The sequence below is a fragment of the Strongylocentrotus purpuratus genome, unplaced genomic scaffold, assembly GCF_000002235.5.
Source record: "Strongylocentrotus purpuratus isolate Spur 01 unplaced genomic scaffold, Spur_5.0 spur5_scaffold_10, whole genome shotgun sequence".
NCBI classification, from domain to species: domain Eukaryota; kingdom Metazoa; phylum Echinodermata; class Echinoidea; order Camarodonta; family Strongylocentrotidae; genus Strongylocentrotus; species Strongylocentrotus purpuratus.
Window position 1 is genome coordinate 1623023 of NW_022145595.1, and position 19471 is coordinate 1642493.

General features: G+C 37.0%; 1 protein-coding gene across 2 annotated transcripts in view; it reads right to left on the reverse strand.

The window, feature by feature from the left end:
* Window positions 1–2667: 2667 nt before the first annotated feature.
* LOC754452 (U4/U6.U5 tri-snRNP-associated protein 2) overlaps window positions 2668–19471 on the reverse strand; it is a 17899-nt gene continuing 1095 nt past the window's right edge. The window contains exons 2-13 of one of the 2 annotated variants that reach the window (XM_030979065.1): window positions 15498–15570; window positions 14613–14707; window positions 13979–14115; window positions 13018–13170; window positions 12129–12232; window positions 10935–11056; window positions 9865–10056; window positions 8376–8518; window positions 6978–7120; window positions 6005–6152; window positions 5026–5112; window positions 2668–4451 (exon numbers count right to left, since the gene is read on the reverse strand). In XM_030979065.1, coding sequence (XP_030834925.1) covers window positions 4380–4451; window positions 5026–5112; window positions 6005–6152; window positions 6978–7120; window positions 8376–8518; window positions 9865–10056; window positions 10935–11056; window positions 12129–12232; window positions 13018–13170; window positions 13979–14115; window positions 14613–14707; window positions 15498–15570 — 1469 coding nt within the window. In that variant the 3' untranslated portion in view covers window positions 2668–4379. Of the gene's footprint in view, window positions 4452–5025; window positions 5113–6004; window positions 6153–6977; window positions 7121–8375; window positions 8519–9864; window positions 10057–10934; window positions 11057–12128; window positions 12233–13017; window positions 13171–13978; window positions 14116–14612; window positions 14708–15497; window positions 15574–19471 lie in introns of both variants that reach the window. The other variant, XM_030979064.1, reaches the window with a different exon arrangement.

Genomic DNA, 19471 nt, shown 5'->3' on the forward strand with positions numbered 1-19471 from the left:
ATCACTTAAATTACGATTTATTTACATAGTGTAAAAGATACGTTGTTTTGCCGCATGTACGGTGCGAATGGTTAGATCTGGCAAAACATTGTACGTCCTAGAATCGATATGTGTTGAGAAATCGATAGGACCGGACTAACGCGCACAGCGCAACACGCTGAGCTGATAAGAAGTGCGTTAAGAAGGGGTCCACTAACGTTATTCTGCCAGCAAAACGAGAAGGTTTTTGCCAGGGAAGAGGGGTAAAATCTCGGTAACGGGGAAATTTCTAGTTCTAGGAATTGTTGAGTAAAGGACCCCAAAAAACAACTTGGAATGTGCAAAAAAGTAAATTTGCCAAAAATTCTACTTACATTGTTTTGAAATCTCACAACTGATTACATCTTGACAGTGCTGTATTAAGATTTAAATTAAAAACTATTCATAAACTCTAGGTCTGGATTTACATAATTATTGCATTGCTGATTTGTCTTTCATTGGTTAAAGTATAGCTTTACATGGGAAAGGACAAGGCCACGTTTTATGAAACCATCATAAGTACAGTGACGTCCCATTTAAACATTTATTAAAATCACCATGCTTAAAACCGTTGGAAGATATATTGGAATTTGCTGATTATCAATTTGTGCGAGCTCAAACATGGTGGAATTCATCTTCTAATATTTGCCATCAGTACGTGTGTAATGGAGAGGGGGATGACGGGCATGGAGCCAGGACAATTAAATAAACATAATGCTTCATGTAGTCCTATTGTTTCTCAATATACAGATCTCAGCAAACTTCCATCTCAAGATCTACTTGATGATACATCTCTTGTGAGGCAACTGAAAAGGGACCGGCCTACATTATCTGTTTCTAACATTATTCAGACACTTGTAGGCTCTGAAGCAAAGAGGCAATGCATTTTGATATTCAAATGGACTAAACTCTTTTGCACTCAGCACAAAGGAATTTTTTTTGTCAGTGGAATATTTAACGGATGGCACAAAATCTGTGCTATATGCTTGTCATATTATGAGCGACCTCATTTTGAAATGTTTTTGTTTGTTTGTAGTGTAGAGTTACATGTATTTACATAACACATTTGTGCTGTAATTTTCTTGTACCGGTTCACCAGTCTGCATTGTACATAGAGCTGCAAAGTATATGTAAGGCTGTGTAATTCAGGAAGAAATATTGCCGTTTTTAAAAACAATCTAAGAATACCTGTGTGATGTTGGATATTATGTTTGGTGAGAACTGGAAGATGAGAACATTGGCAGAGTCGGTTCGTTGAGGCCATAAACAAAGGATAAAGTCTACATGTGTACATGTATGTAAATAGTTTAAATTTGATGTTACATGCATTACGAAAATATAAACGTGTACCTTTTGTAATTAGTCAAAGTAAACATATCCATGAGGACTTACTTCAAAATAATAATAATAATAATAATACATAACATTTATTAGGCGCTTAATACTGATGTTTCTAAGCGCACAGTGTTCTGATTAAGAGAAGACTATAACCCGTAGAATTAAATTAGAAGAAAAGGCAAAAATACAAAGGTAACATAGATAAGGTAAGAAAAACAGTGGCAATCAACTAAATAAAGACAAATATGGTGCGCACCTCCATTGACCGACGCACAACTGCAATTTACAATTTGAAAAGATAGGTTTTGAGTAGAGATTTGAATTGAGATACAGAGGGGGCGCAGTGAATAAAGGCGGGCAGTTTGTTCCAGAGAGCGGGGGCAATAACTGAAAAGGCGCGGTCACCATACCGGGTGTTAGTGCGGGGTCCAGGTGTTAACAGTAATGTGGAAGATGAACGAAGTGTTCGTGACGACGTACGGGAACGTAAGGATAAAATAAAACAGTGCACCATCACACAGAAATCCTACAGGTGAAATCATTAAATCCCATCAGGTTTATATAGCCAGGCTTGCAATTTTCCCATTGATGTACAAAAGGCAATGTTGATTGATGCTTACTGATTATGTTATTTAATGTTTGCATGTGCTTTGAGAGGTATATGTTGCCTGACTGTGTCTTATTTGGTAGTGTACCATTGCAGTTGCTTTTATGTTGCTCAATCTGAAATGTACAGGAAAGAAATCATATCAATTGAAATATTTTCTCCCAAAAAATATTGGAAAGTTACTGAAAGAAATCTGAATATAGGTAAAGCAATGAGGAATCGACCAAAGGAGAACTACACCACGATGCATTGTATCCATCATGTAAATGTATGCTTCTACATCGATGAAAACAAAAAGTTTGAAATTTGGAAGATTTCAACTTCCTCTGTACATGTACAAAACAACCTGACATGTACGAATAGGCTGAATTCTTAATATGGAACTGTATTTAATAGCCTTTTACTTGCCTTTTATTTGTATTTAACCGATTATTTGTATTTAGTTTTTTTTAAATCAATGTATGAATATTAACTGAAATAAACTAAACCTCGTCTCAAATGCAGTTGGTCTGTTAATACACATTAGTTTTTGTTCTTGAGGGTGTGTGCATGTGTGTGTGTGTTGGAGGGGGGAGGGGGGTCACTCCAAACATGGGTACCCATATAAGCCAGAGAAAAAGGGTCTTGTTAAAAACATCTAGCATTTATATTTTTATGTGGGGGGGGGGGGAAGAGAAACACAAGGATACAATGAACACAATGTCTTTTATACCTTTTGAATCTTTTCAATTATTATTTTTGAATGGTCAACATAAACACAGAACAGAAACACTGCATGATCTGTCTCTGAATAAGCAAATTTCATAATGAAATCAAATGCACATTTCTTTATTAAGTACCTCATTACAAATTATATTATTAATGGCATTACAATAGTCAGAAATGCAAATTGGACACATTCTTGGTTGTAAGGTAGGGCAAATATGTTTGTCTGACCGAGCAGCAACTTGTGAATGCAAATTGCACTCTGACTATTAAGATGCAATAATATATAATGGGTGAATGCAATAGCTTGTTAAAAGGTATACTTGAATACATTTTGAAAGTGGTCTATTCACATAGGTATTCTTGAATATGCATGGCATGACTTTTCCTGTGCTAAAACAGTTTCCATCAATTTTTGATATTCTTTGTCTATATCCTACTGTTCTAATTCTGCATTCAATAAATTGCTTGCCTCGGCTCTAGCAAAAAAAGAAGCAAATTGGCCAAACAGTGATTTTTAAAAATCTTTTTTTTTGTGGGGGGGGGGGGGGGGGGAACTCTGTCCAATAAGAATACGGTACCAATAGCATTTCAGGTTTTAAAACGACTCCAACCACCTAAAAACTTTTAAAAGGTTTGTTGCCTTTCAGGGAATACCAAGTATTGTGTAAGAAGAAAGGTTGTTATGAAGAGATGTTTTGAAAGAATGTGAGGTGGTACCGTTTGGTATTGTGAACACGTGTGTCTGGTTACAGGAATGTATAACGGGGTTTTATTGCAAACAAAAATGCAATCATTAATTTATAGTGGATTTATGTAGGTTCTGGGAAGTTTACCAAGAAAGTAGAGGTTACAGAAAATGCACGTAGTTTGAAACTAGCTTCTGACAACTTATCGATTTTGAGGCAACAGATCACAAATACACTATACATCTAATTGACAAGACTGGAAACAAGACAATTTGCAAAAAAAGCTATCCTATTTAATGACATGGACTGACGTCATCCAAATTTTCCATTCTTACAATCACAATTGGGAAAGTTTCTCAGCTTTCTGTTGACATACACACAAGCTTCGTATTCCTGCTAAACATAACACTCCCGGATTTAAAAAAAAAGGAATACCCAGGGTAAATTTTTAGTGGTGAGCCAAGTGTAATACTTATGTTTAATGCATACACTGTACTTCTAGGCTACGAAAATGCTTTAATCCTCTCAAATTATTCCTAGTGGAATTACTGGAAAGCTTAAAGTTTGACAGAGAGTCAGATAATTTTACTGTTTGCCAAGAAGCTTGTTGACTGCATGTATCACTAGTACTGTACTATTTCTGTGTTACCTCAGCTAAAAATGGGGTTCCCATAGACCAGATAGGTACCATTTTGGTATGGGTTGCAGCATCCAAGCGGCGTACGAATACCACGCCCATTGTCGGTTCAAACTAGAAGGCTGCCATAGCCACACACGGCCTACATCTACAAGCAATTTACATGACTTTCCATGACTTTTGGAGACTTTTCCCCCTCATTTTCCATGAATTTCCAGGTTTTGCCATGACCATGGAAACCCTGTAATGAAATAGCTTCTCAAAGGCACATAAAATGGAATGGACATCTAGGATGTGTAGAAAGCTTTGGGAATATTTACACAATTTACAACTCAACATATCTAAAAGAATATGGAAAACAAAGAGGACCAGGACCTAACTAGTGTCATGACTTAGTGACTGTTGGCGTTGCTTTGACGATGTCCGCTCTTGGTTTGTCTTTCCTTAGTTCCCATATCTGTAATATGGCAGAGAGAGAGAGAAAAAAGATCAATGAAATAATCATAAACAAATCTAGAACTATAAAGTAACATCATGAAAGGAAGGCTTTCTACGCTTTATAGTGATAATGATAAATCTTATAATGTAGTACACCAAAGCCCTTAATAAAGGACTCCAAGCCTCAGAATAATTTGGGCGCTCGCTAATCTCACCAGGGTAGATGGCATAACAAGTTATGTAGCTATCAGTAGCATCCAAATTGTGAATAAATAAAACCGACAAACAAAAACACACAATAATTTGGGGAGATACTGGACACAGTAAACTGATTTTCTGACCATTTTATTTCTTGTCCATTTATATAAAAAAATATACATTTTTTCTCACAAAAGAAGATACAATAACTGAAATTCAGAAACAATAGAATTATCATCAGATAACCATTTGTACTAAAAACAGATATTGATTGTTGCAATATAATTCATCCTCCTTGCTTAGTTGCTGGGTTGTGATGTATTGGTGGTTTTTGAACATTCTGGCAACATTATAGAGTTCCATAAAAAACCACTAGGTACAAAGTAGATACTCACTTGAATGTACGCCTCGGATAGCGTGATCAACTGCGGGAGAATGTCTGCCACATGCAAGTCTTGAATCTCAAACCACTTTCCTGTCGGCTACAACAACAACAAAAACAACAACAACAAGAGTTACAAAAATTATGACAACAAAGTGATATCCATAGAAGGCACAGTATTTGTTGTCTGCCTGGCAGACAGAGTAGAAACAAAATGTTGTCTTTTTAAAAAATTTTGTTCGTTGTAATGAAAGGATGAAGAAAATAGATATCATATAGAGAACTTTTCACTTCTACATACATACATTGTATGTTGATTCAACTGAAATGATAGGTTGAACAAAGTCATTTGGTGTTTATTTTTGTAGACTATATCACAAATTTTTTTTCTTTAAAAACAAATTTCAAAGGGAACATTAAAATTTCCTACAGAAAACGTGGGTTTTATTGCAATTTCTAGAGTCTGTATGCAGAAATTGAATATGACATTCAAGAATATTAATTATATTATTTACCAAAACAAATACTACATTACATTTAAATAAATTCGGTTAAACTGACATGACATGACTGAAACAATCTGGACATACTTTCAGTTTAGAGCTAGAAGGGTATTATCTCACATCATTTTACAAACACCCTCCCATCTCTAATTCTAAATGGGCGAGAGAAAGCCCTAAATGTAAGTTATTCATTTATGATGTTACAGTATACCATGTCCAATTGAGTACCGAAGTGCAAACGTCATATTCACTCTTCGTTCAGGTTACTGGTTCTAAACAACAGAGCCTACACATGTGAAATCATACAAGCAAAGAACTGGAGGGAGCAGGGCAAATTCAGTGTTTGGGGCTGGTGTGATTACCACACCATTGTTTAGCACAATATTGTTTGGAACCAGCAACCTTGACAACTTTGCTTTAATATATGACGTCACACCTCGGTACTCTATGGACTTTACACATAAATGTAGTTGCCTTTGGTTCACTTACCCTGTGTATTACATGGGCTTTGAATGCCCCCTTGCCTCTGCCCGGTTGACCCTGATGGACGATATTGGCTACCAGGTCATAGGTCGTGTACTTGTGGGCTGCAAGAACTTCAGGTTCATCTAATAGCATTTCTGCCAGGTCAATATTCCTGTAGGGATATAGGAATGCAGCAATATAAAGTGAGAATTTGAATTCCACTCCATACATGGTCTGTGCTTTTGATCTATAGGTTAGTATTCCCTAAAGACTTTTGCAGATATGATGCAGTAAACCGCAGCATAAAACCACCAAGTTTTGTAAACATAAACATTTTAAAGCCTATCTGCACTAATTTGGCCAGGAGGGATTAGAACTCCCTGCGTGATCACTGGCAAGTGGTTATCTCATCAAATCAGCTCTCAATTAACATAAGAAAAAGGTCATCATGGAGGATCAACGGGTATCGCTTAGGCATTGTTGGCTGTATAGAGGGCGCAAGTAGCTACAAGTAGTGCAGTCCCGCTTTATACGTGTATACATAAATCTCAAGCATACTTTACGTCATCATAACAACAATTTTGCGGTTTTGCTGTGGAATATCTGAACAAGCCTTGCAAGATTGGGTGAATGTGGGAACAAACTTGATTATAAAGTGAGACAATTTGTGAATTTCTAAATATTGCAAAATTACAAAAGAAAAGCTCAATTTGATTGCTGCATTGGATTTGTTTAAATGATGGAATGCACATGAAACAAAGACCAGTCCATAATATATCATGAGTATAGCCCTAATATAATTGTCCCATATAATATGTGCAAATATATCAGTTGAATTAAACCAATTTCAAAATTTGACATGCAGAGAGTAAGTACATATCTACATTTAAATTGTTTGAATTACCGGTAGGCTTTTCTGAATGACTCTGAAATGAAATGATTATCTGACACCCTCTTACTGATTTGGGGCATATTTCACAAAAAATGTTACACTCACTTGACAGGAAAGTTGACGATGGTGGGATTTTTCTCTACAAAGAAGGTATTCTTAGTGAAGCGTTTCATGCATAGGATGAGGTATGGTGGAAGCTGAGTCAGCTGATAGCGCTTGACAAATGATTCCTTGTACGTCTTGTACTCCTGCAATGATTGAATTTAAAAACAACAACAAAAATGAGAAATTATAAACAATTATATTAAAGGCATCGTTTAACAATCTTAAATCGCTTCAAAATGATCACGAAATGCCTCAAAAAAAGTTAACAACTTTGAGTGACCGGTTTTACCATACTCCTTTTCCCCAATAGACTGTAGTGTATTAAAAACTGTTACGGAAAATGAATTTAAAAATTTAGATTTCTAATCATAAATATCTTGATAGTCAGACAGGCGATCGGCTTGTAAAAGTCATGGGGTTCCTGACTGACCTGAAGGTTTATAATTATCATTGCAGCATGAGCTAAATCCAGGATTTTGTTTTAGAATCTGGGACAAAGTTACCCAATCCCTTTAAGCTGGATTTATATTAGGCTAGATACAAATTCTCCAAGACCTTTGTAAATGTTACCCAGGTCAGGCCATCAGATTCATTTAAACATAACAAGTGACACATCTCCACTCCCTGGGGAGTATTTAGGCCTACCACATGATCATCATGAGCACATTGCTTTTGGCATTCTACTGTGTCTCCACTTCTTTCCTGGGAACAGAGTATAAATGTCTTCCCAATCTTTTTCTTGACATATGTTTAACACGAGGGCATTTGAACAGCAATCCATTTAGGGGATGTTTCTATCTGGGCCTGTTGCATAAAACTTACCATTGATGGTAACTTTGCCATCAATGGCAACTACCACGGAAACCTTGATTTTGATTGGCTGTTGAGCCCTGGTAGTTGCGATTGATGGCAAAGTTACCATCAATGGTAAGTTTTATGCAACAGGGCTCATAACTTACTTCCTATCTGATATAAAACGAAATGGAAAAACTCACAAATGACTCTTCATGTTTTTCAGAACTCTAACTTTCTCTTTAACTCATAGCCTGCCATGAGGCTGCATGCACGCTATCGTTATAGTGCTTTGTACATGCGAGAGAGCCATCGCTTGAGTGCCATGTGCGTGCAAGGGCGCATTCCTAATAGCAGTTATTGTTCATGCTTATTGGACTGTGCTGTGTGTTTTGCACTCGCTATTCATAGATCCATCACGTTAATCAGATTATCTCCAAAACAACCTTGCACAGGGGGATTTGGGGCTTGGCACAATGGGGATTAGCCCTGTGGCATGATAAGAGTTAACTAAGCACTATGCTAAGAAACTTGGGAGTATGAAGACTAATTACGCCCCAAAGAAAGAGACAGAGACATAGATAAAGACCCAAAGTGAGAACATACCTTCTCCGTCTGCCCATCAAACTTGGCAAGGAGTGATGAAAGTGGAACCTGAGGAATGATGTTCTGTTCTAACTCATCCTTGAAGAGAGGTGCAGGAGGGATGTCAAGTGATAGGAAGAGGAACGGTTGATCTTGCTCCGTCTCTGCAAAGGAGAAATAATACAAGCGGGATAAGCATCATTGTATGGAGGATACATGCGACTATCACACTGATTTTAAAATTCTATTAAAGGCATCGTTTAATAATGTAAAATCTGAGATGCATGGTCCTAGATGCATGGCCCGATGACCAGGGTAATAATATATATCTGTAAAGCACATTGAGAGGGCCTGCGGTCCTGAAATGCGCTATATAAGGACGAACTATTATTAATATAGGGATTATCAGTGTCTGTGATATCGTTTTATATTGAAGCCCTAAAAAAACTGCGCTTCAAAATGATCATGAAGTGCCTCAAAAAAGTACAATCTTTGAGTGACCGGTTTTACCATACTCATTTTACCCAATAGACTGTAGTGTTATAAAAACCGTTAGGTAAAGGGGAATGAAATTTCGATTTCCAATCATAAATATCTTGATAATCAGACAGGCGATCAGCTTGTAAAAGTCATGGGATTCCTGACTGACCTAAAGGTTTATAATTATGATAGCAACATGAGCTAAATCCAGGATTTTGTTTCAGAATCTGAGGCAATATTACTGAGTCACTTTAAAGAGGTGTCTTCTTCCCGTCGATAAGTTATTAGGGAGTTGACTAAAAGGTACAGATAATTCTACTTGAGATGTGACCCCTAGGGGCAGATCATTTGAAGAGAGATGCAGGAGGGCTGTTCTTGGACTACTTCTGTTACGGTGAGAAAACATAAAATACCATGTCACTTTGTCCAATCTCCAAAGAGTCTAATCACATTTTTTCTCAAGCAACTTCTATATCAATAATTTCTAACCACATTCCTAGGAGGGTGTACTTATTCTCCTTTCCACACTGTGGGTGACAAATCCTGTCGAAGAATTAGTGTTCAACAATGTGTTAAGCCTCCAGAATGTATACATTTGGTGTTGTGTAAATATGATTTACATGTACTCAGAATGATATTTAAAGGGAACCAAAACCTTCATACTAAGTTACTTTTATTGTTAAGTTTAAGATATTTGAATAAAATCAGTGAAAATTTGAGCAAAATCGGGCAAGGAATAAGGAAGTTAAAGCTTTTTGAAATGACTAGTCATTAGAGGGTGATATTCAATTTGATGACATCATTTGTGGACAACTCTCCATGCCTTTTATACATCAAATTTCACAATTCTTTCGTTTTCTTCGTATTTATTTGTGTTCTTGATCCGACTTCATAACATGTGAAGTAGAATATCATTTTGCATCTATACCTTGCTTTCAGGGGAGGAGATTATCGCAATCACAAGAAAGAAGGAAAAACATGACATTTTATGTGCAAAAGGCATGTATTTTTTTTCACTGCTCCACTTTACCTTTATATTCTTCAGTCTTGAGTAGTTTGGCCTTCTCCTCATCTGAGACGTCCGCAGGAAGCACCTTCTTGGTGAAGATTTTCATCCTACCCTGGAACGTCTTGTAGACGATACTGCTGTTGTGTTTCTTAGTGCCTGCCAGTGAGGAATGGAGCGCATTGATGAACCAGGATAGCACATCAACAGGATCACCTGATACATGGTGGTAGAATTCAAATTTGATTAAAAAAGCAGTTTACAAGTCCACTGCTTGAAAGATGAAGTTGAGTTCTGGTCATGCGATTGCATTGTGAAAGAAACGGTGTGGAATCGACGAGAAAAGGTTGATCATCTAGCATATAAGAATTTGTGTGTATTGCAAGGTTTTGGAGTCATCAAAATGATAAGAAATTTGGCCAAGTCTAGGTAAAGTTACAAACACTGTACACAGAAAGATGTATATGGGACTACACGAACACGTGGCATAAAAATCCGACCCTGGATTTTTAAATTGTTACATGAAATATTTAGAATATGAAGGCATTTGAAGAGCCATGCTTTTCAGGGAGCATGTCTTATCTGATGTTCTTCCACACTTGCATAATAAGAATGATAACGCTCACAAATTATTTTTCACCACTTCCCAGAACTCAACCTTCTCTTTAATCATAATAGGTTGGAATATTTTGATGCTCTCTCAGTCGGAATGGTTGAATTCACCCCTTGGGATGTCGGCCATGGGATGACAGAAAATTCTTCAACTTAGCATTGGAACAATACAATCATGTATCAAGAAATATTAGTTTTGGTCGTGTGAAGCGCCTAAACTTCTCATGCTGAACGATACCCTTCAAAATGGTATAAATTTGGTATTAAAAAAAAAAAATTGAAATTGAAAAAAAAAAAGATTATCCTTAAACGTATTACGATGGGCGTCCAGGGGGTTGTGGATGCTTCAATTACTTTACTAGAAGGTGCTAAAAAGAAACAACTAGAGTACGAACAAAACTTTCCAGTATAGATGAAGTTCATAAACATACCATAACACTCCAAGATATAGAATGGACAAGAAATTCAAATTTGATTCTGACCTTGTTCTGTGATTTGGAATCTCTTCTTGCTGCACAGCACGATGGCTTGTAACATCTCATGAGGGCTGACGTGAGCCTTGAAGTTTCGCTGGTTCCACATCTTACGCATCAACTCACCAAACCTACAGGCACCAGCAAAAGTTGATCAGGCAGACAATAAATAAAAGGAGATTATACATTATCATGAAACATAAAAGGAAATATACAGTTTAATAACAACTAAACTAATCATACCCTTATCAATTTTTGTAAATTTTTAAGTACCGTATGCGAAAATTAATTAGTCTCGATTAATGAGAATGTGACATATTAAAGCTTACATGTAAAAGTATTCAACAATGGCCCTAATTCAACCAATCCACCCTTCATTCTTAAGTTACAAACAAAAAGAAAAATATCAAATTTAGAAGGGGTATGAATAATTTAGTTGGTAACTGTACATTCAAAAATGTACATATGAATTGGTTAGGTATCCACCTGGCAATGGCATTGTGTACAATATACATGTTCTCTGAACCTAGTAGCAAATTAGACAGTATACTGGGCTACATAGTCACATTGAAAATCATAACATCACTTTATTTCTAGTACTACACTCTGTAGACTGTATTTACCATAACATAAAAATATTAATTAAATAAATCTTGGTGGTCATAAAATATATGTAAGTTCACTTGTAGTGCGATAAAAATAACACAACTACAGAATGTTCTCATGCCATGACGTGCATTTAGCTAACTCTGTAAGTTAAGAGCTATGATCGGATCGGATGATCCAATCCAGGTATTGGATCGACAGATCGGGAGGGTTTTTAATATTTTTTAATCTGCCTCCAAAAAATTGCTAAAATTTGATGATTTTGAGCACACTAAGACCTTAAATCACTCATACCTCGGACAATTGTCTCATTGTTTGGCATTCAACAATAAGGGGATAGAGCAACGTCGATCTGGCGCTGCTCAGTGGCTGCCGGGCTCACGATCAATTGGGCAAAAAGAATTTCTGTTTCGGTTTAATAAAATTTGGAGTGGACTATTAGGTTATTATTATTATTATTATTATTATTCAAAGTTGTTGTAGTCCATGTTAAAAGCTATTTTCATGCCATTAAATGTCAAAATTGAATAATTATTTGGGGGAAACAAAATAAATATCAAATAAGAGAGTGAAAAAGAAAAAAAATAGAAAGCCAACCTTTGAGATAAGATGCTCATGATGTTGCCAGGAGGCAGCTTAATATCACCATAGTTCTCCTCCCGCAAGAAGTAATTCCTCATCGGCACAACACCAGACAAAGCCTGGAAGAAGGAGGAGGAGGTGGGGGAGAAAATAATATAAACAAATCACAACATCCTCACATGCTTCCAAAATATTGGCTTATGCTACGGTCACAAAAGGTTCGTACAAATGATAATTTCATACAAATCTTCCTGTTTTTCCATTGTTTTCCTGAATTTCCATCATCTGAAAATCGTTCGTACGACGTTCGTAGCAGTTCGTAATGGCATTTGTGACCGAGGCTTAAGATGTGCATCCAGGATTCATTTCAAGGTCATAGAACTGTTCATGAAGCTTGTGTTTAGACTTCAATTACAACTCAATGCCTGGTAATAATAATAATAATAAAGATAATAAAATAATTATAATAATAATAATAATAATAATAATTATAATAATAATAATAATAATTATAATAATAATAATTATAATAATAATAATAATTATACTCCTAATAATAACAATCATAATATAATGATAGTAATACTAATGATAAAAATAACATGTAAGATTTATGAGGCACCAAAAACCACTTGAAATCAAATATTCAAAGGTGCACCAGAACTAAAGTTAAAATCACAGTAAAAGCATCTTCACTGTACTACAGGAAACTGCAGGAGTAAAATAGAAAATACAAAAATCAAAGAGAACAATTTTAATATTGTTCCATCTGTTTAAGAAAAAAATTGTCTATAATCTTGTTCTTGCAGACCATCTGAAAGATTTACTACAGAATTAGATTGGAAGGGAATCCCCCTTTATACAGACTTACATGAAGGGGAATCCCCCCTTTCCACGGACTTACATGTAAGAGAACATTGCAGTAATCATTCTCCTTGATGTTGTTAAGTCCTACTATACCAGCAGTGTACATGGTGGTGTCGTAAGCTCGACATGTTTTGGGATCCTTGTCTAGTAGTTTAATCTGTTTCTTTGTGAAGGTTGGCTTCAGAACATACTGGAAAAAGGGAGGATGAAAATTAGAAATGTCAGGCACACAGATATATTTCATAAAGCACTTTAAAATAACCGATCAAAGCATTTTATTAGATATGGAATTATGGCAGATGCTGGATTCCACTATCATTAAGCATTTACATTGAAGATTCTTTATTCCTTGGGGAGAACTCAGAAAGCTTGTCACCATTTGAGAGTGTTACTCATGTTAATTCAACCATAATCTATATATCCTATTTGTATACACATACAAAGAGACAGAGACACACAAAAAATCCCAAATATAAGCAGTATTTGTCGCACTAAAATTTTTTTTTTTTTTTAAATCCTCAACCCCCCGCCCTGAGTAAAAGAAAAACTGCATTTAACAACATTCCCCCCTTTTGAGTAAGAAAATTTGGAAACAAATTGGAAAAATAGGGGTAAAATCGGGGGGGGGGGGGGGGGGGGAATCGTGAAGCCGATTTAAATCAGGCAATTATCAGGCCTGCACACCTGGCAAAGAAATATTTATGAATCAATACCATTATAATAAGAAAGAGTTTAATTGGAGATTATGTAAAGAATTTTCTGTGGAAGAGGGCTTAGGCTCAAGTCATCAAGGATAGAGGTATATTTTTAGCTGTTTTTTACCACCAAAAGTAGGAATAAGCATCATCATCATTATAATCATATATTAAAATCAGCAGCATTTCCCCTCTGACAAGAGGTTTATGACTTTTGTGCCAAGACACCAACTCCCTCAACTTCTTTTTGTCTCAAGCATCCTCCTCATTTAGACCAACAGGAAAGAATTTAAAAAAACTTACAGTGATATCCTCCAGTGAGGAATCGATGATCTCATAGTTGTCGGGCAAGCAGTAGAACTTGAGGGTGTGCAGGTTAAGGAACACATGGTGATTGATGTAGACGCTGTGTGTGTATGCATGGGACTTCTGTCCACGACCTGTTGGTAAGAGAGAGAGAGAGTCATGAGATAGAGTTAGATGCTAAAGACAAAGGAAAGACAGATATCATATCATTTTATTGCTCTCTATTGCATTGATACACATCTCAATATACATTACCCCCAAAAAATGGATTTGGAAAAGATAAAGAAAAAAAATCTACAAGAAAAAATATATCCAAAGGAGTCCATTAAATTTGTTTTAGATTTTAAATAAAATAATATTGTTATTAACTATTGTTACTATTAAATATATTTAATCAATCCTGATGTTGCGGAAACAACTTTCCTGTGTTCTCCGATCCTGTGCTCAAATTTTGCTTGTATTGTTTTCTTATCCTTTAATGCCCTCTCCTTTTTTTGATTACCGGGTATATATATATTTTAATGATAGAAATATGACCTACGTGTATGAATTTTCTATATTCTTTCAAGTGACATAAACCTGTTAACATTCAAATGAGAGATAGAGACAGATAGAAAGCAAATTCATTTACCTTGAAAGTATTTTCCGCAGACAAGACACGCGTACACATTCAAATGAGACAATGAGACAGAACACAGCTTCTCAAAATCAAAATCCAACAGGCCTCTGTTTGAAGGACAAAATAGATTATTGTGACAATGTAGAAAGATAAAAACATTTGAAAAGTATTTAAAAGTAATATTTGAGCAATTCAGATAATATTCTTCTACAATGATAGACTGTATATCCAAGACCATATTTCACTTATTTATTTTCATCTTACAGTTATGATTAGCATAATGCTTTAATAAAAAGATGAAAAAATGATTTTGGTAGAAACATTAAACATGCATTATATTACTTTAAAAAAGGCTACCGGTATACACGATTAGACAAAAATAACCGTCTGGTATAGGTAATTCTTTCTTAAAACTGACATTTGTCAACCTTCCTCACACACAGACGGTATCGTTCGCATACTGTTCAATGTATTCAACTGTAATCTGGTCAACGTACTAAAACAAAGACGATGGCAAATCAGATCATTCAGTTTTTGCTATTTAAAAACAAAATATGGAGTGTAATATTGCAGCCAAAGTGGATATAAGACGTACAGAGTGAAAAACCTTGTAGCATTTCATTCATCTCTGTTCGGCTGAACCAACCCATTCCCTCCACACACTTTCCAATATTAGAGTCTACAGTATGCACAAAGGCGGTCAGTGGAGCCAGATGTAGTTTCAGTGGAACAACCGTCGATATATCAGAGACTGAAGCTTTTGGTCAAATACACGGTATACATTGTTGCGGCTGTTACCAAGTATATTTAACAAAAAATTTGCAACTACGGTTAATTTCAGTGAGCACTATAGACACCTTTTACCTTCCCATCTAAATCATGTATTAGCTTTCTCACCTATTGATGGTGTCCAGATAGGGGCAGCTCCTACTCTTGTCCTCTTTGGTTCCTTTAGGAGTCTTGGAAGGAACTGCTGATTGACAGAAATATTCAGATAAGTCAAAGATATAAATATGTCATTTAAGCGCAGAGCCAATATGGAAACTATTTCCTATTTGGGTGACTGTCTTTAATTTCAGAGCCTTTTGCCAAGATTTTTGGTAGTCTATTTTAATACCGTATTACTATAGCCTTTTGACCATCTACTTTAAAAATGGTCTTTCACTTTTTGTTTTTATAACGTTTTTTGTTAGATCCACAAACAAAACAATCACATATGATGGGCTCCTAACCACAGTAACAGTTTTTTGGAGTATTTTTCCTAAAAACAAATAATAATAATAATAGCTAGTTCTTATATAGTGCTTTTCAGGACCGAAGGCCCTCTCAAAGCGCCTTACATTTACAGATATATATATATTATTACCCCGGTCATTGGATTCTGGCTTACACGCACACAATGTATGCACATTCTCATAATATACACTTTCTCACAGGTTTCATGGCAAACCGCTGCATGATACGGACGGTTGGTTGCACGCACGCTTGCATGAAGTCAGCAACCGTATTGATGATGATGATTATCATGAAGTGAATTAGACTTAAGTTTATACAAAAGTTATGCCTAGATCTAGGTCTATATGAATTTGAAAAGGATCTGAGAATTATTTAGATTACAGTCGCTAATTTCACAGGCGCGTGCGCCTCCACCTACCCCTGCCTATGGTATGCACTTGTATTGTGCAGCGGTTTGCCATGAAACCTGTGACTGTGAGGAACCCTATATCGGCCTCCTAACAACCTGGCAGATCTTTGGGACCGCCTTTAGGTCAACATTGACCAGAATCAGTCTGTTTCATCGAGTTACAGGGGATTCTTTCTCACAGGGGGCTTCAACATCAATGTCTCTGATCATAATGCTGATGCTACCAGATTGCTGTCTATGCTGGAAGCGGTGGATTTATTGCAGGAAGTATCTTCATCCACACGGTCTTCCTCTCGTGACCCTTCAATAGGCTCCATTATTGACTATCTTTACTCTTATCCTCCAGATTTATAGGAATCTGTTTCTACTGAACCAAACCCTGTGTGTAGCGACCATTTTTCTGTATTCTTCAAACTGAGATCACCGAAACCGTACGCTTGCAGGAATACTCTACGTGAATTTCTTCTGATTAAGGCAGCTGACTTTGACCATTTTAACTAGCTCCTTGGCATCTCTTTTTTTATGCCAATGACATCAATGCCATATTTTTCATGCTGACTCCTGTGACGAGATTCCCCAGAAACTAATCCAAACCTTCGATTACGAAGGAAATAAAGAAGCTGATCACCCACAAGCACAATTCATTTAAGCATGCAAAGTGATCCACAAGATTGGGAAAAGTTCAAAGCTGTTTGCAATGATACAAAGAACGCAATTAATGCGAGCTAGCTACTGGATGTATGTAAATAAGCTCTTCGCTATCCCGGACAACAGTAAGCATTTTTTTGCATATGTCAGATCTAGGAAGAAGAGCACATCTCCTCCAGTTCTACTCGTAGGCGGGGCAGTCATTAATAAGCCTAGTGACATAGCCAACAGCGGCGTTGGAGAATTCTTCCAGTCAATCTACCCTCCTCCATGTGTGTTGCTCGATGGTCCTAGTGCATGTGATCATGCACTACCTCATTTTCACTTCATTTCGATTTCAACTCGGGACATTTACAGGGGCATCATGCAGTTACAGGACAAGAAAAGTCCTGGCCCTGATTTAATCACTCCCATTCTTCTCAAGAAATCAGTGGATGAAATATCTCATATCTTGCAAAGTCTTTTTGATATGTCACTCAGCCAACGATTACTACCTGAAGGACGGAAATCTGCAAATATTGTCCCAGTGTTCAAAGCTGGGGATAGATCAATTGTTTCAAATTATCGCCCGGTCGCGTTAACATTTTTTCGTCATCGAGGTGATGGAGTCTCTGATTTTAAAAGCGATCTCTGACCAGAAGCTTTCTCTCTATAACATCTCAAACGATATCGGGTTCTGGATCCGTGCATTTCTATCTGGCAGATTGCAATGCGTCCAACACAAAGGACATTACTCTGAGTGGTCAACACCTACCTCTGGTATTCCACAATGGAGTGTCCTAGGACCATGCCTGTTTAACCTATTCATTAACGACCTCCCTGAGGTTATTTTATCAAGATGTGCATTGTTTGCAGATGACACTGTTATTTTGTGACCTATCCATGACCCCCATACATGTAGATCAGCACGCGCTTTAAGATGATGTCAATGCTCTTGCGGACTGGTGTGACAGAAACAAATTGAGTCCTAATACCCCCAAAACCAAGGCCATGAGAATATCCTGGAAAAGGCACCTGGGCCAACCGCAGTACTATCTCAATGATATGCAACTGGAGGTGGTTACTAAAACCAAGTACTTGGGTGTCATCATAAACAATCGCATGTCTTGGGATACCCATGTTGGGTATGTCGTCTCTCGAGCAAATCGCTTACTTGTGCTGATAACCAGCCTGGCCATGGAGCTTTCATCAGTGGCTGTGTTCAGCTTGTACAAGAGTCTGGTCCTCCGAATCCACGAATATGGCCTTCCTGTTTGGACACCGCACAAAGTAGGATCAATCAACAGACTTGAGTCAATACAGCGCAGGGCAACACGTCTTGCCTTGGAGCAACGGCGAGGCCAAATGACCTATGAGAAACGTCTACAAATGCTGAATTGGACTTCTCTCAAGTTGAGAAGGACTTATTGTACAATGGCCTTCATTACTAAGTGTCTGTTCAAACACATCCAATGCCCTGTTGTGAACTCTCTCGTTGTAGTGAACCCACGTAATTTGGAAGACTGAAGTTCAGGCATCTCTTTTCACGCAAAGATGGACTGCATTTCAGTGCAATACATGAGTTCCCCAGGCTGTGGGACACTCTACCTTCTGACCTCAGTTCTTACTGTTTCTTTTTCCACATGATGCAGTCACTTACAATCCAATCTTGCCGATGCACCTTGAGCTTGATATGACAATGATTGGTTTATATATTTATGTAATAGGTCTATATCTGAATTATAATTAGATCTAGATCTATGTATTAATTCCAGTAAATCGATTTATCTATATAGGCCTATATATACATTTATATTTCTGTTAGTGGTAAAATAAAATGCTATTTTAAAGGCCCCATTAAATTTAAATGTTCCCTCTCAGTTGAGTAATTACTTAAGTTTAAATGTCCAATACTAGATCTAGATCTAGATCTAGATCTATTATGAAATCTCAGATATTTAGCTTAGCAGTGCAATATAATTAGGGTGTCTGATCGCGCACCCGATGTTGTGTGCTAAAATTCTTCCCATAGAGATTACACGCATCCCTATGCAGTCTACGTGCATTGCGCGACCATGCAAAAAAAGTCAATTTTTTTTTTTCAATTCGAGATTCAAACCTTTATCTGTTGTGATCCTGAAGGTGATAATCAATAAATGAGGTGTCATATGAAAGAGCAGGTAAATTCCAATATTTCTAAAGGGGCGTAGCCCCCGAAATTCTAAAAATATCTTGGTCAAAACAGCAATTGAAACATTGTGTCCTGGCTAACTCTGAGGTTTGTCACTTTTGAGATATGACGCCCCGATCGATAAGTAGTCTCAGTCCTAAGGAACAATTCTATGTGCTTATATTTTCGCTAGCCCCCAGGGATCACAACTGATAACAGTTTAAAAATACCCTTCTCGCTATTTGGTGGATCAGCTAATTAGGGGGCGTGCGCTCCGCTCAGTCCAAACCATGGTTACATCGCGTAACATCTCCGCGCACGAACGAAACCCCAAATTCAAGTATGGGTGGCCATTCGCGGCATAGAACCCGGAAGTGAATACACGTTATAGTCAATGGCAATATCGCGGAGACATCTCCGCGATATTGC